Genomic DNA, 21,287 nt, shown 5'->3' with positions numbered 1-21,287 from the left:
CGAAATTTGAGCATACCGCACCAGTTAAAAGGTTTCAAGAGGATTCAGTGGTATATAATAAAAAAGCTAAGCTTATAAGTGCTATATATTATCTTAATAATACGATAATAAAATTTAATATATGAAAGTAAAGATATTATTTTTACTACATTTGTAATTATAGTACAGAAAAAACTCATAGAATATAATCATTGTCTTTATATTGATATATCATGTATACAACCATACAGGCGTAACTTCAACAGCACCGTCGCTGTAAAAAATTCGCTAGCAGGATCTCCACCGCAATCCAAGCACAAACAGGTCACGTGATTAAAAGTTTTTACGGCGAGGGGTTTTATGCCCATTTTTACGCTAGTGAGTCTCGGCCTAACAGCTAGTCTATTCACATATATTCATTATTACTAGTTCTACTTTTGGGTTTTTATTATAATTTGTATGTATTTCATGATTTGTTCCTTCATTGTCAACATGCAAGTACTGATTTTGCATTTTTGGTTACATGATGACATTTTTGTGCGTCTTGAAAATATTTGTTGTCAATAAACTACTAAATGACACCAAAAAATAGAATTTTTGATCACATTGTTATGAGAGATACCAGTTAAAATTTTTAAGAATAAATAATTTTCCAATCTTAAAAAAAGAAAAACAGAAATCAACTATACTTTTTTTTAATCCCATTTTAAATACAAACTTCAAAGGACATGATAGTAAGTTTGATTTATTCAATAATTCAAATGAATGATTAATTAAGTTTGAGATTCAACTGTATTTTATGCAATCAATCATTATAAATCTTATTAGAAAAAGCTTAAAATTATCTTTTTTTCTCATGAATCAATTTTCTCTTTTCATGTCACATAATTTAACAGCATTTAGTTATACTTTAATAAGCTGTAAGTACAGTGACTAGGTCTATATGTCTTATTTCATCATTCTGTACTTCAAATTTATTTTTTCTCTAAAATGGATATTTTGCTCTATTTTGTGAACTGAGATAATAAGTTGAATATTGGGGCCCACACACAGCATCAATATTCAGTTTACCAAATTTATTTTATGAAATTTATAAATTTTACCAAACCTGCATTGATAATTTAAATAGCCTTTTCTCAAAAACGAAAGTATTTGAATGGGTTCTACTAGAAGAAACCCCTTTACGAGTATGGAAGTTTATTATTTGTATACAGTAATGCAATACAGGCAATCTGCCAAGAGGTGATGCCTCCCAAGACATCTTTTATGAGAAACTGGCCCTGAGTTAAGTTTACTAACTTAAAAGAAAATCCAAAAAACTTTACATGACCAGCCTACTGGTAAACCCACAACTACCCAGTATTTAATAGTTTTAGCCAGTTAGCCACTAATGGACACATGGCCAGGTAAAATCAAGGAAAACATTTTGTTGGAACATAAGTATAAATGACAATGAACTATTTAATAAAGTTTTGTGTATTAAAAGTTATGTTACCAATAGAAAATCTAAGAATGTTCACAAAACAATAGGTCCTGCCAAGGTGAAACATTTAAAAATTTCAATTTTTAAATGTTTTACCTTAGCAGGACCTATTTTTTCAGGTGGTTTTTCAGGTCAGATGATAAGCATTTCTTTTAAAACCATTTTAAAAATTGTTGAATTTTGCTTATGCCTCTAATGAATATTTTCATTAGTGGCAAAAACACAATGGCAAACACAATAACACAATGGCAAAAACACAATTAAAAATCAAAATATTGGAAGCATGTATTTATACAAAATACAACTTTAACATGAATTATATACAGTCTTATGAATTTTTAAAACAAATCTGATTTTTAAAAAGTTCATTCTTGTGAAAAGGATCAAAATTAAAATTTTTTAAAGTAAATTCTATGATTGTTTAAAATCTGTATGTACACTTAAATTTTATAAAAAATATTATAACATTCTTATTTTTAGTGAAACAAATAAATACCAAATGATTTTTATTATAAAACAATTTCTGATTTGTCCTTTATTTTCTCAAAAAAACATACGGCCACCTTAGCTATATGCAATTCTTGGTAGAATTGCACATGTGAATGACACTGTTAGAACCTTAACACAGCTATAGAGCATGTCCATAGCAGCAAAGATGATAAACGAACCATACCTCTAAATGTGACCCTTCACAAGATGTAGCCTCCCAAAATCAGTCGCATGCGATCACAAGTCGCACTGCATGATCTGCTAAGACTATCGCATTCAACTATTTAGCCCATATGATTATGCTGGCTTCAAGTAGCCCATTCGACTGTTTGTGGAGAAAATTTTATATAGTTTTAGGGTGTGGGGAGCTCATCCTCATGTGGTGCCCAGTGAGCACCCAAGTGTATGACTATATGCAAAGCATGGAGAATAGGCAGTAATACTGGTTCAAGGTACAAACTATTTTCAATCAGTAAAAGTTAATGCATTAATTATTTGTTATAGGCACCGACTGTCACACCTATAACATAACTTGCTTGCAAGTGTGACGTCCAGAAGCAAGATGGTGACCAGAACCGCCACCGTTCAGTTCCAGATTTGGAGATCAATATCTCACAGAGTCAGCTGTTGGACTTTTCTTTATTGTTCACCGATAAATATCATTAGAATGCCCGATTGCTGTGCTGTACTAACTGTTAAACATGAAACAGACTTATCAGAGCATGCAGAGTGACTTCTACACCCACTGGAAGTAGGCTTTAGGCCAATTGAGGGGGAGGCTATATCTCACAAAGGATCACATTTAGAGGTATGGTTCCTTTGACTTTTTTGCTCCTATGAACATGCTCTACAGCCATATTAAGATCCCAATAGTATCATTCACATCTGTAATCTTCCTGAGTTGGAGATTTGGCCAAATCTCTAACTTGGGTGTGCCTCTTGTAATCAAGAAATTTATTTTGAATTCTGAAAAAGTAACTAAAATGCTATCAAAAATTTATTTCTGATGCTAAAAGTTCATATATTATGATTTTTTATAAATTTCAAGTTTTTTTTACAATTTCTATTGCACCACCTGAAAACTTTCAGTACACTCTACAGTTATATCTATCTTATAAATCCTACAAAAACATCAAAATTTTATTATAAATCGAAAAATGATTTGTTAGTGTTCAAACAACCAATTTTTTTTTTATGTTTTATAACCTTCAGTTGTCAATAAAATGGGGGAAAAAAAAGATATTTTCTAGATTACAATCAAAACAACCAAAACAATGCAATAAAACTATTGGAAATTCTATCTCAAAAATATTATGCAAAATTTGTAAGCATTTACGATATAATATAAAATTTTAATATTAATACAAAATTAAGCCACGTGCCGAACTCGATGCCACTAGAACTTAAAAGTGATTCGTAATATTTTTTAAGTTAGATCAAATAAAATAATCAAACATGTAGGTATTAGCCTTAATCACAATAACTGAAGTATTTGTAACGGTTCAGGAATTTCCTTACCTTTAATTTTATATCATCCATTTTCACAAAGTAATAAAATACATCCAGTCAGAAGAAACCAAAGCTACATAAATGAACGCTTATAGTTCTAGAAGTTTCTCTACAAAGTCAAAGCGCACCCTATACAATTGATATATACACTTTACTACAATGGATCCTAATATGATATATATTTTTTAATACAGTACTGTATATGTAAATTTATTATGAATTTAATTATAAGACCAGTAAGGAAGCATTAAATGACATTAACTTTTAATATATTTAGAAAACCGATGACTAATTAACATTTTAATATATTTATTCAATAAAACCCGTCTAAAACAGAAAGCGATGATACTGGCTAGAATTTTCCGTCGTACAGTACAGTATATACATATATTTTTTTATGTCGATTTCCGCCTGGATGAAAAGAGACAAAAAGAAAAAACACTCTCTTTCTCTCTCTTTAAAAACTAGATCAATTTACCATTTTATTGCTAACTCAAAAGAGTTTTGTCGAATTTCAATAACCTAGTGTCAAGTAAATAAATCACGGAACACTGATAATTTGTTCTGGGTTTGCGCCTCGCCACGGGCTAGCAGCATGGAGTTTTCCGCGCTTTCTTCGCGTGTTTAACATCTAAATAGGAGCCAGTTTTTTATAGAAAACTTTCCCTATAAAAAGTAGATCACTCAAGTTTTGCGTTGCCTTATTCCATCGGTCCAACCATCCATTGCCCAAAAAAATGCGTATTTAGATCCAATGAACAATTATTTATTGTGACATAATCAAAATGTCGGGCTGCAATTTTTAATGTACTAGTACCTACACCTAGTAGAACACTAAAATGGCGTAGAATGCATTGTGAAAGGCAAGAAATCGTAAATATGATAAATTTCTTATTTTTGGTCTCTGGTCCAAAAGTACGGTATCATTAAACTCGTCTCTATCCCCAGAGTTAAGATATATACTCAAAGTCCCAAAATTCCTTAGGTGCAATTTATACAACTTCCTAAATTTGTCGTAATTAGGGTTCTCGGACGGGATCCCGGTTGTTTTTTAACCAGGGAAATATCCTGGGAAATTCTTGTTATCCTGGAAAATCCCACAAATTTCTTAAAAGTTCACTTTTTTTTTATTTTGTGTTAATAGAAAGTATAATTAACTCATAAACTGTCAAAATACATTTGAATTTATTAATTTTAAACCTATTTATTAGTTTTTTAAATTTTTGCTCGTTATAGCATGTCACAAATGGTCAATAATCAATACATAGCTTATTTGTGGCAGGACTCTGAAAATTCTTTACTTGTCAGAACCTGTAATATCTGGAATAATTGTGCTTATGCTGTCTTAGTTTTTAACCATGCCCAGTAGCTTCAATAACTGCGTAACACCAGGTTGTGCAAATTGGGCTAGGATACAAACGAGTACGAAGTCTGCAAGTATGAAATTTTTCTTCATAAACCTGATTTTTTTTTAACTCTTTCCGCCCTGTGGGCACTAAGAGGGCTTCTTTTAGAAGGCCCATTATGGGTTCGGCCAGGCCCATAATGGGGCGACCGGGTGGTGAGGGACGGGGCCCGACATATCCGAACGGACCACCCCCCGAAAAATTCCTGGGGATTATTCGACCCGATCGGATTCGATCCCGGGTCCCCCAGAGCGGTAGGCTGCCACCTTGACCGCTCGGCCATCCGGCCTTCATAAACCTGATTATTAAAGCAAAACGAATTGCCGAATTATCGGGCTATAAGCTTGATGCCGCTATTAAAACAGCCGAGGTAGACAAATCAAAAATACTAGAGAGCAAAAGAAGTACTGCAATCTTGAAAACGAACTAGGAATCTTTCAGGCTACAGGTGAAAAAACATATAACACCCGTCTTCTCTTAAATGCATTAAACACGATTCCACTCACATCAATTGAATCAGAAAGGACATTCTCGGTAGCGGGACTTTTTATTACTAAAACAAGAATCAGATTGAGTGATCGGAATATTGACCATCTTTGCTTTTTAAAATTTTATTATAAAAATTTACAATAATATTTTATATTATGTTTTATTTAAATCACGAAAATTACCTTTTAAGTTCGTTTTTTAAAATTTTTAACTCAATTCAAAGCATTTTTATTGTTGTTGTTGTTGTATGTAGTTTCCAGCAAACTTTAATAAATTTTTTCTATTTGTGAAAATTTCTACATAATTCAAAGGTAATTTTCAATATATATCTTACACAGCATTATTAATATGATTTTGGAGGTTGCAGAACGTATTAAATTAATTTAAAAAATTAAAAATAATTATATCATTTGATTTCAAGATATTTTTAATTAACATGCGCCATGTTGTAACGGATCTGTTGTAACTTGATCTGAGTATCAAGTCAAATGTGGAAATTCCTACATACTTTCGTTTGTCTAAGAGAGTTCTTGTGTAGTTGTCATTCCAGTCAGTTGTATCCGAGAGTGAATAAAGTTAATTGTTAGTTAACTATGTGTTTTTATATGAAAGAGTGTCGAAAACAAAATCTATATAAAACGCCGCATGCTTAAGAGAAAGTTTTGACTGAATATCTTTTTTATATGAGAACAAACATGCCAATAATAATTTATTCTAACGTGTAAACTGTTTTATCATTTGTGTTTCCTTTTACATTCACAGTTTGCGGCTAGCCGTTTGCCATGCTTGCGGGAACTCGATCGCTTGTTCGTGTGGAGGTTTTCCGCAGCAAACAAGTGCGCACTCATGAAATCATTCGAAGTATTTAACACGGCCAGATTGTATCGAAAGCTTGCGGTACACATATATTGTGTACAGGGGAGGATCTACATAGAGATTAATAGGGCTTAAGCACTAGGCCCACAAAATTTGAGTTATCATCATAAATTTTTAATACTTTTTCATTATAATATATTTCATATATTTCATATAATGTAGGTAGATATGACAGTGTAGATATAATGGGCTTTATAATAGTCCATACTTTTTTATTCACACCAAATAACGTTTCTACCTATTGTTTAGTGCCTATTATTCTTATTATAACTTTCAGCATGCCCAAAATTTTTTATCAGGATTCGCCCCTGCTGGTAGTATAGTTCTAAAACATCGATGGCCGAATGGCACTTACCGCTCTGGGGGACCCGGGATAGAATCCGGACGGATCGAAAAATTCTCAGGAATTTTCGGGGGTGGTCCGACCGGTTATGTCGGCCCCCGTCCCTCACCACCCGGCCGCTCCATTGTGGGCCTGGCCGAATCCATAATGAGGATTGCTAAAAGAGGCTCTCTAAGTGCCCACAGGGCGGAAAGAATTTAAAAAAAAAAAAAAATAACTATGAATGCTAGCCAGCACGATATTGGAAATATCTCCGATTGTTTCTTTCTTGGTGGTTCATACGGAGTTTTGCGGCTATTCATCTTTTACTCCGAGAGACTTGTGAGTGATCGCTAGGCGACCGAAGAGCCGGCCTTATAGAATGGCCTAATCGCCCTTGGGGAAAGAATGCTTTCCGGGAGGATGTTTTATGGGAAACTGGCCCCTATTCAGGCGTCATAGACATGGAAAAAATCCGGAAAACTCCATGCTGCCAGCCCGTCGAGCGAGGCGCTAACCCCCGCGACCGGACTCTAGGTGTTCAGGGCCTAGTCCACTCAAGTGCGGGGACGAAGGCCGCTCGGCCACTGGTGGGCTCCGATTCAATCTACGGTCGTTCTTAAATGAGTTTCGTGTCGTAGATATAGACCCGTTTAATTATTTCTAGAAACATGTATGGAACAAATATAAATAACACCCAAATAATGAATAAAGAATATAAATTTATATTAAAAAAAGTTTAAGATTTTACAATATGAAATTCAATCAACGAACTGGCAACTTGTTCTCTTAATGGTAAAAACGTGGGTTACGTCGTTTTTGTATATGTAATGAAATCAATTGTATTTTCACATTAATTCTGTTAAAAGGAGTTTTACGTCGATATATTTTCATATTTACTGAAATTTTCGTTAAGATGAAGGATCAGAATTCGAAAGAAACAATAGATAATGTAGAAGTAAGTTTTAATAAATATTTAATATGAAATTTAATGATATAATACAAAGTATGATATTCCTGCGTTGTATCTAGTTATTACTAAGTTAAGAAATATGGTTTTTCTTATCTTATATTTATTTTTTATAATATCGATTACTCTATTTTTTGTAATGAAAATACTGTATTAGTGAAATACCGTTTAAGCATTGTGATCAAACGTTTTATTTGGAATTATTCATTAAAAATGATTTCTAAGTGACAGCTTAACATTTTACTTTTGCTTTCCAAACTTAAAACTGATAAGGCTACCATCACCTGCCTTAATTAGTAAGTAAAACTGATGGCAATAAGTAATTTGAAGTAGCAAAAAAAAATTTAAAACTGGTGAAATGGTGACTTCATCAATTCAACCAAACTTTTTTCTGTCTAAATAATTCTGTACAGACCTAAGCAAATAATAATTTAAGGGTGCCAAATCTGGAGAATATGATGGATGAGACAAAACTGCAATTTTCTTATTTTTCCTATGGTGACTTTGGCAACATGTGGTTTTGCATTGTCGTGATGCAGAATTTGCCTTGCAATTTACTAGTGCTAGTCTTTTGTCCTTTAATGCTTTGTTTAAACGATTAATTGTTCACAATATGTGTTGGCATTTATGGTTTGGTTCAGATCTAGTAGTTTATAATACACTATTCCCTTCACATCTCACCAGTGGCATGCCATGACATTTGATGATAGGGAAGCTGGTTTCTGTAAGAAGCTGACCTCCAGGAGCAATCAGTTAATTGCACGTCAGTGATGGTCTAGGGTCCATTTGTATTTGTTTGTTTGATAAGTCAGTAAAAACTGTAGACTTCTCTAAATGTATTTTTAATATCAATTATATTGTGAATCGCTAGCCATGATATAAGGGCTAAAATTAAAAATAAAATTATAAAAACTTACTTAGTGAAATAAAATGTGTGGTGGATATGCATAACTGGTACAAAATATTCTTCAATTGTACAAATATACTTTTAAAGAAAATTATAATTAAATATAGCTTTGTAAAGAAACATACATAAAAATATAAAATCTTCTTTACTTTTAAAATCTTAAAACAATCCACTTAGTCAAATGGCTCCCTACGAGTGGCTAATGGATGGAATCAAAGACTGTCCTTGTAGGTGTGCAGTGCGTGCATGCACGCAGGCTGCCAAATCCCGAGGGTGCCGATACTGGTCAACGTCAAATGCCTCTTTTGTCGCATCACTAGTATACCTCAATGGACGCAACAGGGTTGTTGTAAATTTTAAACGTTTCTCATCATAGCTGTAAAAATCTAAATATGTTAAACTTAATAGATTGTTCATTTTCTAACTAATTCATTTTAGGACCAGGTGTCCATGGAAATTTCCAAAATTTACAACTTTTTCAGTCACTCTTATTGAACTGGAAAGATTTCTGTCTTTATTACATCTAATATTACCAAGAAATCAGTCTTCACTGTATTTGGCTAGAGATTGATTTGGTTACGCTTTTGTTTAAGCAAAATTCTGGCTTTTTCGGCAGGGTTTTATTTATGTCCCTAATTCCCTAATCTCTTAATTATTTAACTACTTCTTAAGTAGAAATAAGTTGAAACCAGTTACTTTGTACTTGAGTATTTGTAGTCTTGGGAAAGAAGTGGAAAGACGAATTTTTATGACAACGGATACATAAATCGTAAATTTAAGGAAAATAAATTCTAGAGCTTTTTTTGTACCTTGTGCATCTCATTCATTAAATTTAGTTGTAAATGATGCTGCCAAAGTAACAATTAATTTTTTAACATTACACATTTTTTTCTGCATATTTTTATAGATTGGACTTACTAAATCGTAATATCACTAGTTTAACATTGAAATCTATAAGTAATACAATATGGGAGAGCAGAATAAATATATCAAATATTTTAATGGATTTTTTTTTAAAACTCCTGTCAACTATACAGAACTATCATAAAAACATACCAGTAAACTCCTATGACTTAGGTTAAGTTATAAATCTACTCGTGATTCACATAATGAAGCAAGGGACCAAATATCTAGCACACAGGCAGCTAACGCCCAGAACTGGACCCTAGATAGAATCATTGGAAACATTGATCACTACTGGTGGATGCTACACACCAAAATATCATTGATATTTTGGTGTGTAGCATCCACCAGTTAAACCACGTGAGGTTGGTGCTCTGTAAAGCACATGTGTAAATGCGTCTAATTGGCTGCTTTACACCATTCAGATATTTTCGCTGTGGAAGCTGTCCCATATTCGAGAATACAGCGCTTCCATTCTGCCACTGATATTCGAATATACAATAGCAATCTTATTGTTTTTTTCATATGTAGTATAGAAATTTGTAATAAGGTACATAATGCGGTTATAATAAAATATTAATTTTAATAAGGTGACCAACCATCCTCCTTTAGGAAGGACAGTCCTGTTTTTGTATGTTCTGTTCTCCCTCGAAAAGTGTCCTCCTACATGTCCTCCTTTTTGATATTTGAATACTAATCTGTAAATCTCTATATTTGATTGATGCTGAGCCGATCCATTGCATGTGATGTGATGTGATATGTTTGTATTTGACATGACGGTTCGTCAAGGCTCGGTACAGTGCAGCAAAATGCAATTATGAAACACATGTGCTCTGCACAGGAGACCTTGAGAGAGTGTGCTGCATGCAAGTAGCTTTGTTTGCTTCTTACTGAAACACAACACTGCACATATGCATGCAGTGGAGATTATTATAGTGTATTATTGTTGCAATGAATAAAATGTTCTTTTTATTTACAATATTTTTTCCTTCAATTTATGTGTCTTCCTTTTCATTGTAAAAAAGTTGGTCAACTTAATTTTAATTAATTCAAAGTACATTAAAATACGTTAAAATATGAAAATAATCGTACAATATGTATTTATATTTTAGAAAATACAAGGGAAGCAGCGCTTTCACCGCTTTCAAGGATGGCATGCCACTGCATTCCACTATATGAACATTACTTTTTTTGGGTGCATTCCACTTTTTGGTGTGGATGTTGAGATGTTGGATTTAGCCGATGTGAGATGGATGTTGGATTTAGCCATAATCATTTCCATTGAATATTAGTATATAATAACCATTTTTCATCTCCAGTAATTACTTAGTCCAAAGATGGATCTTTCTTTTCGTGATTGAATAATAATACAGCAGTACTTAATCATTGTGCAGATCAGTTTCCATTAACTCACCCAGAACCCACACATCTAACTTAGGAACTTTTCCAACTCTTTTAAGATGATGACTTATTCTGAACCAATTACGGTGTGTAGATGATGAAAACAAACAAAAATGAATGTTTTTGAACTTCTTCTGAGTCCTTTGTGAGGTTTTTTACAATTCCTTGATGGTTTTGGAATAAAATTTGAACAAGAGTTCAATACGAAGTGAACTCACTGTGTATGGCATTACCAAATATTTTTCTTCCGAGTGCTTTCGACGAATGTATTTCCATCGTCTTCAGGCGAATAAGAGATTTTTATTTCAAACATGAACGTTCAGAAAGAAGACCGGGACAAGTTCTCCATTTTTGAGAAGTCAGGAATTTATGCGGTTTCATTGGAAAATCCTGTAACGGGAATTAATACGAGATACGTCAGGGTCACAGCAAGAATGTTGGCTACTCACTTGACCGAACACCAAGAAGATGTGGCAAAAGGAAGGTGCAATACTGAACTCGCAATAAGGGTGCGTGATGTGAATTACAATCTGTTATGGGCTCACTCTACTATACTCAGGACTTGCAACGACCGAAAGCTCCTCTTTATATGGGAGTTGCTATATATAACAATATTGGAAACGTGTAAGGCACCTACTCTTGAACTGCCCAACATATGGATCACCCTATACAAACGATTAAATGGCGATTTACATCATCTGTCACACTATTGGCAGGAAACAGCACCATGCATGTGCCGTATTACATCACATTCGCAACATCATACGTATTTGAAAATTGTAGCGGATTCATATCGAATGTCATACAAAAAACGTTTTTATTTAAATTTTGTATGTATTCTTCTTTTCGAATGTTCATGTTTGATATAAAAATCTCTTATTCGCCTGAAGACAACGGAAATACATTCGTTGAAAGCGGTTGGAAGAAAAAGATTTGGTAACGCCGTACACAGTGAGTTCACTTCGTATTAATATTACTTGGCTTGAATAACATACTAGACTATACAAGAGTTCAAATATAAGTTTGAAAATTATTACAACCATGTTGCACAGAGAGTTGTCCTACTGGGACTCAATGTACAGCTAAACCATGTTGTCAATCAAATCGAATTTTATTCTAAAATGAAAAACCATCGAGGAATCATTAAAAAACCTGACGAAGGACTTCGGAGTTCAAAAATGTTTGTTTTTGTTTGTTTTCATCATCTACACACTGTAATTGGTTCAGAATACATCAGTAACTATATCCTGGTGTGGTGAGTGGTTGTTTCCTTTTAAGATGGTTGCATACACTTTTTTGGCTTACATTTAGTTTTATAGTCAATTCTCTTGTGGTAGTTCTTGGATTGGCTTTAACCAGAGCTTTTAGATCATTACTATTGATCATGACTGGCCGACCAGAGCACTCATCTTTCAAGCTAAAATCTCCCATCCTTGAAGCTCTTGAAATATTCAAATCTGAAAAGAAGGGCTTTTGCATCACTTTCAAGGATGAGAAATGATTATCTTATGCATGGCAATCTTTATACCAACAATGATAGTCAATATAAAAAATTTTTTTTTAAATTTTGTAAATTCTTATTTATACTTACATATTATTTTGTATCACATTATGTACACTTGTGCATTATTTATGTATTTGAGCATTTTCAAATAATTTTAAAATGTTCCTTTTCTTGCATTCCATTTTGGAACACATTAACTTGAAGATCTCCTACATAGTTTTAAAATGTTTGTATTTTATTTGCATTAAACTATTCTGGAATCACCCACAGCATTCTCAGCAAAGAGACTAAAACACATCAAATCACTATACCACCTAATGTTTGCTGAGCAAAAAGTTTTTATTACATTAACGTTGTAAAGTGGGAAGAAGTGAATGTCATTAGAGCAATGAACTAACCATTGCATTGGATATGGAACAAGTACAAATTTACAATTTGCAAAATAAAAAAAAACAGTGCCTAAATGCTAGGGATGCTAATGCACTTCCAATAGCATGGAAATATATAACAGAAAAAAGAATGGGACTTAAAAACCCTTAAATCATGTATTTCTTGTGGTTAACTTGATGTTTACTATGCATTTTTATTTATTTATTTATTATCTTCCAATATGTGCAGTTCTAATAATTTGTTTAAAAATTTTTTGAATTTAAAATGTTATACATTCAAAAATGGTACATTCCATTTTTTGAACATTTACATTGTATTCTAACATCTGAGGATGACGTATACTAAAAAGAGGTTGAAAACTTTAGTGCAATAAAAACTTTTTACTCAGCAAACATTAGGTGGTATAATGATTTGATGTGTTCTATACCACAATTTCATTTATAAGGTTCATCAGTTTGCATTTTTTATGACACACTTTATTCCAGTCTTACAGTGTTTGAACTAGATGAATTAGAAAAAGTTTATTTCCAGTGGAAAGCAGTTATTAAAGACTATACAAGTAAGATGATGAGAGTCAATACAAGTGAAGATATAAAACAAGAAATTGGTTGAGGGAAAATGATTTAGTCTTAACAAGAGTAGATAAAAGCAAGCACTTAGTTATTATGACAAGACATCATACAATGAAGCTTTAGATGATATTAGAAAAATGAAGTGTGAACAGGTTGATAGAAAAACTGTAGAGAACATTGATAGAAGAGTTTAAAAACTTGAAGGAACCAAGCTTGCTTCAATATTAACTTTCCCTAAAGAATGTCAGAACCCAAGACTGGGGATGCCAAGGTTATTTACTTTTGCTAAAATGCATAAGGAATGTAAAGAGGTTACACCAGTAGTAGAAAAATGTATGGGCCTATATATATTATGGAGAAATACTTTCATAGTTCATCAACAACAGAGTAGAAAATAGTATATTAGTTGCACAAGACCCAGAAAAGGTGGTTAGAGAGTTAAAATAACCTACTGTTAATGGAAGAAATTGGGACAATAATGGTCTTTGAGAACTTATATGCTTTGATAAAAACAGAATCATGTTTTCAAGCACTAATGGAATTTATGCTTTATGGAATTTTTTTAAAAATCACTTCTTATCCTACTTATATACAGGATATTACAAGATAATTTAAGAGATCATTAACAACTATGTTATAACCTATTACAAGTCCAAAAATATGTATTAGTACTATCTGGTAATTATGATGCAGATGATAGAAGATATATTTGGAAAATTATCTCACAAGTTGATATACATTTTGATTATACAGTTAATAGTTGTTTGTTTACATCAGTAATATGTTTACCAAAAATTGATAAACTACTTGGGAATGCTGTAAAAATGAACAATGACAAATTTTGAAATAAAAAGAATGCAAATTTAAGAACTGAACTTTTAAATAAAATTACAAAGATACAAAAACTGAAATTTGAATAATTTGCATTTGAAAGTTTGGATTGGAATAAAAAATGATGTGAAATTAGTTTCAGATCATATAAAATAACTGAGAAATTAAGCACATGTAGTAAATTTGTAAAATTTAACACAGTATCAAGATAAAAATGAAGGAAAAAATTTTTTAGAGTGAAATTACTTATATTTTATTATAAGTAATTTCACTCTATACCTGTGAAGCAATCATTGAAAGCATAACACTTATTGGTATGCAGTTTGTAAGGCACCATCTTATATTATACATTAAAACATTGTTTTCCTATTACACTTCATTTTAGATATATGTGAAGTGAATAATGTAATACTAAGTGAAGTGAAAAAAGGAATACTAAGAAGGAACCCCTAAACTTCATATGTTGAAGATATTTGAAGGTTCAAGTGCCTACTAAATGACAAAATTTTTAAAATCATTTTATCATAAAACAGAAATAGTGATTACTTCTGTTTCTTGAATTTGCTTCATGTCTGGTTGTTGTCTGTTTTATTAATGGCCATCAACATCTGTTGTAAATACTAGACTTATTATACAAAGAATAGAAAATATAGCTCAATTAGGAAATCATTAATGTTTATTGGTTTATATTAATTGGGGAATGCATTTCGGACCTTCTTATCCCACATCAACCCCCATACAAGTTATTCATTGTAAGTAATTGTGCATCTTTTTAGACACATGAATATACATACATAGATAAGAAATTTCACTTACACATTTTGATGATGTGACTACCTTGTCCATTTTTGAAAAGCAACTGTTAACTTTTTAACCATACAACTATAGATGTATTTAAATTTAGATATAACCTTACATGATTAATCATGGCACTGGCTGGGGATGACTCCTAGCCCACAGCCTAAGTACAACTCCACAGTGGTGCTCAGCCAGCTAACATTTTACCTGACAAGGTATATAAATATATCAAACATTAAAATCAATTGTGACAATTTCTGAAATATCTCAGGAATTGTTACATCACATGATCAGTTAGATATTTTGACAAATTTTACTAGAACACGATTTTCCTTTTATATTGAATATCTGTTTTTAATCTTTGCTCTATTTTTGATAAATCAATATTTTGAAAAAATGTTTTCTGTTTTTAATATTGAAAATTTTGTATTGGTATTTTTAGCAATTACTGCCAGTATTCAGGATTTGTAGATTTCATATTTATTTTTACAAATGTTTAAGTATATAATTTAAAAAATGATAAAAATTACTGCATTTTACGGACTATAAGATGTTACAGACTATAAGACTTACCTTAATTTTTAAGCAATTTTTTAAAAAAATAACATTTTTACTATTTTTATTATTAGATTGCAAAGCCAGACTAAAAAAAAATTCTTAGTTTATAAAACCGAACTGACCTTTAAAATCACTGAAAATTGTCATCTGAACTTTCTTCTTCTTCTTCCTCTTCGTCGTCATTGTTGTCCTCTTCATATATAAGATGATCTTCACTGTCATCGAGCGTGTTACTTTTGCCGCACTCCTTGAAAGATTTAACAGTAATGTCTTCTCTCACTCTAGACCACAACTGTTTTATCCACTGACACACTTGTTTGATTGTAGGTCGTTTTAAAGCTCCCTTCGGCATGAATTCATGTTGGGTTTCATCCATCATCCATTTGTTCCATTCCTCTCTCATATACACTTTAAATGATTTATTTATTGAGACATCAAGAGGTTGCAATTGTGAAGTAAGTTCTTCCAGAATAACAGCAAGCTCTGTATTTCCCTGTCTCAATGTCTCTTTCACAGAATTTTTCAAATGACTACTAAACTGATCTAGTACAAGAAGAGAACTCTTCTTCAATAAAGCACCTTTCCTTCTCTCCCACACTCTGTTAATCCATATTCATCCAACCAACCCTTGTCATGTACGTGAACAACAACACCTGGTGGTATTTCAGAAGGTTTTGGCATTGTTTTGTGCTTGAAAATGATTATTGGATTAAGTTTAGTACCGTCAGCACAACATGAAAGGACAACAGTGTAGTGCATTTTTTCATGTCCACTTGTTTTTATAGTTACAGTTTTAGCACCTTTCATGGCATCAGTTCTGTTACTCGGCACATCAAATGTCAGAGCAGAATCGTACATATTCGTTATTTGGCTTAGTTCCACACTGGTTTTCTTTTGATGTTGAATAATAAAGCGATGGAAAGATAATATTTTCTCTTCATACTCTTGTGGCATCTTCTGAGATGTTTTGGTTTGCATGCTAAGTCCATGATGCTTCATAAACCTGTAGCACCAACCAACTCCACCCTTAAAGTCTGTTAAGTTCCACTGTAATGCTAGCTTACGAGTGTGTATTTGAATCATTTTTTGTATTAATTCAATGCCATTTTGACGGTGTCCTTGAATCCATTTCAATTCGTCATCTTCTAGTTTTGGCCATTTTGCATTCAGTCCTCTATTTGCACATTTAGTCTTCCTCATTTTTTTCAGTTCTTCTTTACTAGCCTGCCAATTGCAAATGGTTTTTTCTGTTGGTGGAGGGCCGAAAATGCCGCTCAGCTGCTCTGTTTCCATGTTCTTCTGCATATGCTATTACTTTCAATTTATAGTCCGCATCATATGAATACCAGTATCTTTTTATTTTTTTCCATTACAAAACTAGCTACTAACAAAAATATTGTACTGTTACTGATAACATAAATCACTTTCAATTCAAGTTCACTGGCACTGTAGACTGCAATGATGCATCATAGGCTAGACAGTGTTCTGGGTTTGTGATGATGGGGCAGGAGGGAGACAGTGTTAGCAAGCTTGTGAATCCCCGCAACTCATGTTCATTGCAATGATGCACTGCTGCTGCCAGTTGAATTCATAGTTGCCAGATAGAGATAGGTTTCCCGTGGTATCAAATATATGGCCATTTTTAAGACTGGTGGGAATTTTAAATCAAACACTGGAATTTTTATATTAATTTTGAGTATAAGATGCATCTGAATTTTGGAGGCAATTTTTCGAAGAAAAAAGTGCGTCTTATAGTCCGTAAAATATGGTATTTATTGTTGATGATATTTCAAAGCATTTTACTTTTTTTAAAACTTATTGATTATATTAAAATATTTTGCTAAAATGTTCAATTAACTTGTATAATTGTAATAGATCAAAGCATACATGAAAAAGCTTGGATTTATAGATAAGAAATTAGAAACAAAGTAAGTATATTTTAAACAAAATCCATCTTATAAACAAAGCATTGGACAAATATATAATATATATATATATATATTATATGTTTTAAATGTATGTTACTTGTATTATATTGACATATTTCTTTAATCTCTAAATATATACCATTTAAAAAAAATTTAAAAGAGAGATTTCATATTTTACAAAATGTTAAAATAACAAAATCTACATACATAAACATCTTAAACTCAACATTATTAAATTAGAGCCAAACGATTGCCACACTGTAGCAGGCTATTTTTCTGCTACTATTAATAATTAAATTATTTAAGTAATTTTGATATCAGAGGTAGGCATTAGGCACCATTTTTTATTATATTTAAATAATAATAAAAAAATAAGAGATGGCACTAATGCCTACCTCTAATACCAAATTACTTAATAATTTAATTATTAATAGTAGCAGAAAAATAGCCTGCTACATTATGGAAATCATTTGGCTCTAACAACAAAATTATAGGAATAATAGGAATTTTATATAGTGACTTATTAAACTGAAATATCACTATACTATATTTATATATAATATATCTGGGAAATTATCCTAGAATGCCCAATCAGGACGACTGATTGGGTATTCTAGGATAAAGAAAAGTCTGGGCGTTCTAATGTTAAATAAACTTAATACTTTTCCCTAAATATTTTGTGCTAAAATAGTGGTGTAGCTTATAGGTCTGTGCATCTTATATGTTGTAAAATATAGTAATTTGTGAGTAATATTTAAATTGCTAAGGAGCATAACAAAAAATATCTAAAAATTTGTCCAAATTTGTTTTATAAATAATATAATATAATATGCCAAGTATAATATTCATATACGAGGGCTGTTCGGAAAGTTCGCAGCCTTGCCTATACGCGGCGCTGCGATCAATTTAATTTTTGGCGGGAATAATTCAGTCATCTTTGCTAAAGATACGATATGAATTTCTGCTTGATTTGTCGTAAAGTTTTTTTACAACAGCTTATCAGATAGTCAGTGTGCACATGCTTTGTCAAAAATGGAAAAAATGGAGACTCATGCAGTCATAAAATACCTGACGAAAAAAGGTTGACCCATCTCAAATCAAAGCTGACATGGATGAAGTTTTAGGAGAGTCTGCTTTTTCGTACACCATTGTGGAAAAATGGACAGCCCTTTTTAAATCTGGCAGAGAGAGTGTGGAAGATGACCCTCGCAGTGGACGGCCGTCAACTGCTGTCACTGAAGAAAATATGACAAAGTTCACGATTTGGTGTTAGCAGATCACCGTTTGAAAATGTGTGAGATAGCTGAGACAACAGGCATCTCTGTCAACCGAGTTTACCACATCCTAACCGAAAATTTGGGTATGACGAAGGTCTCAGCAAGGCGGGTGCCGCGTCTGCTGACCGCAGAGCAAAAATGTGTTTGCACTTTGATGTCAAAGGAGTGTTTGGTCTTCTATCAGAAAATCCCACAGGATTTCATACGTCGGTTTGTGACTACTAATGAAACGTGGGTCCACTACTACACTCCTGAAACAAAAAAACAGTCAAAGCAATGGAAACATTACAGTTCGCCATCACCAAAGAAGGCAAAGACAGTTCCATCAGCGGGGGAAGTGATGGCCTCGATTTTTTGGGATGCTAAAGGAATCATCATTATTGACTACCTAGAAAGAGGAAAGACCATCAATGCTGTCTATTTCTGTGAACTTTTGGAAAAAACTGAAGAAAGAAATCGAAGAAAAGAGGCCACACTTGAAGAAGAAAAAGATTCTGTTCCACCACGATAATGCACCTGCACATTCTGCCAGAATCACTGAACAAAAGGTAAACGAACTTCACTTCCAATTAGTTCCACATCCACCGTACTCACCTAATTTGGCCCCCAGTGACTTCCACCCTTTTCCAAACCTAAAAAAATTCTTGGCTGGAAAGAGATTCCACTCAAATGACAAAGTCATCTCTGAAGTGAACAAGTATTTTGCACACCTTGACAAATTCGACCTATTGTGATGGCATAAAAAAAGCTTAGAACATCGCTGGAATAAGTGCATTGCTAATAAAGGAGACTACATTGAAAAATAAAAAAAGTATTAACATTATTTTGTTTGTTGTTCTATTTGAGACCGCAAACTTTCCGAACAGCCCTCGTATAGTATAGGAAATAGATTATTTTAAGTACAAACATACATTTACATTTACCAAAGGATTAGAAGGCCTCCACCAATAGGTATAGTCTTGGAAAAGGAAATATAAAGGGTTATAGCAGAAGTGAGAAGAATGAAGAAAAGAAAAGAATGACAGGGAAAGTGTGAAACATGAGACTTCAGAGGGCTACGAGTGCCAATTGTATAACACCAATGAATACAAATTACAAACATATAGTTGTGTACAGAATAACTGCCTCTGAACTTGAGGCAGTAGGAGCTCCCTAATGGCTAACTTGCCTTGGAACTCAACACACAAAATGCATATTAACAACCCACTTGGGGGGAAAAACAGACAAAGCCCTCCATGATTTAGGAAGTAACATAAGAAAACAGCATTTGTACAAATGACAAGGCCTCCATGACTTTGGACGTAACAAAAGAAAAACAATTGCATATGTAAAATACAAGCCAGTACATGAGAGAGAGGTCCCTCAACTGACTTGCCATGGGCCAAAACAAAACATGTATGTACAACCCTCACTAACGAGAGGGGAACCACTGAATAGTTTGCCTAGCTGTTATACTTTAGAATGTCTGTAGTTCTGATGAAAGTTTAAAGAGCCTGTAGGATCTTTTGATTGGTGAAAAAGGCTTTCAACTGGCATGGCCAGTGAAAACCATGGTTCATACAGAGTGCTCGCTAAAATTCGTCTTTCATGTTTGTATTTAGTGCACAAAAAGATATGCTGCACATCTTGATTCTCAGCTAGGGACACAAGGGCATTTCCCATTCCTTTTGTTCAGGAAATGCTTCAGGTATGTCTTAAAGTTCCCTGCCCTGTAACGATTTGGGTGATAATGAAGTTGGATGGTAAAAAGACATGTGCCTCCTGTCCTGAATGCTTGGAAAAAATTGGAAGACAAGTCTTCCCACCTCTGTTGCCAGATATCGGCTCATGATGTTGTACTAGTTGGGACTTAACCAGGCTCGATGGAAGGGTGTTAGCCTTAAGGGCATATTAGCCTTAGCTGCCTTTTTTGCAAGTAGATCAGCTTGTTTGTTTCCATGCCCTTTGATCCAGTTTAAGAGGATTTTTATCCCTTTTCCTCTAAGTAGTGTCAGAAGGTTGATAGCTAATTTTTTGTTTTAACTTGATACTAAATTTATTGCAGAAAAAACTGTTCACATACATAAGTTGTAGAAAATAATGATAGAATTTTTGCAGCATAAGGTAGGAATTTGATATATTTTTAAAAATATTTTGTGCGATGCGGGCCGCACAAAATATTAGTGCAGGTTGTGGGTTTTCCACCCCTGCTTTATAAGGCTTTTCCCTGCCTATATTTATGTGAATTGTTTAAAAGTTCTGTACTGTCTGATATCTTCAAAACATTTTAAAATTTTGAAGATATCTGATATTATGGATTTAATTTTTTTGTTTTTTGTATAAGTCTTTAATGTTGTCTGTTTGTACAATTGTAAAATATATATATTTTGTCCTGGATTTATTTATTAAAGGTATATTATATATTTAAATACAAGAATCATTGTAAATGTATTAACAGATATTTAGGTCTAACATATTGAATTTTTAATAGATAAACTTTATAGGAAAATTGAGAACTTGCAGTAATTTATCTTTTTTTGCCATGTAGAAATTTGAAGAGAGATTTTCCACTTTATTCTTGTTGTATTTATCCTTTAACACAAAAGTTTAGTTATTTCAGATATATTTAATATGAGCTAAAATAACAAATTTAATGCACACAATACCAACAAGCAGTGGCGTGCCATGACATTTGATGATAGGGAAGCCGTGTTTC

General features: G+C 32.9%; 1 protein-coding gene and 1 long non-coding RNA gene across 2 annotated transcripts in view; both read right to left on the bottom strand.

The window, feature by feature from the left end:
• The window catches only part of LOC136974002 (stress-induced-phosphoprotein 1-like), a 42,156-nt gene extending 38,554 nt beyond the window's left edge, over positions 1-3,602 (bottom strand). The window contains exon 1 of the mRNA XM_067268771.1: positions 3,470-3,602. Coding sequence (XP_067124872.1) covers positions 3,470-3,490 — 21 coding nt within the window. The 5' untranslated portion in view covers positions 3,491-3,602. The remainder of the gene's footprint in view (positions 1-3,469) is intronic.
• Positions 3,603-4,721: 1,119 nt separating this feature from the next.
• On the bottom strand, positions 4,722-5,435 carry LOC136974004 (uncharacterized). The gene is made up of 2 exons (XR_010880577.1): positions 5,165-5,435; positions 4,722-4,920 (listed from the first exon to the last, which is right to left on the bottom strand). It is a non-coding gene; the product is annotated as an uncharacterized lncRNA (long non-coding RNA).
• Between the last annotated feature and the right edge of the window lie 15,852 nt (positions 5,436-21,287).

The sequence above is a fragment of the Centruroides vittatus genome, unplaced genomic scaffold, assembly GCF_030686945.1.
Source record: "Centruroides vittatus isolate TY-2023 unplaced genomic scaffold, ASM3068694v2 contig_3360, whole genome shotgun sequence".
Lineage (NCBI taxonomy): Eukaryota > Metazoa > Arthropoda > Arachnida > Scorpiones > Buthidae > Centruroides > Centruroides vittatus.
This window is presented reverse-complemented; position numbering and strand designations above follow the sequence as displayed.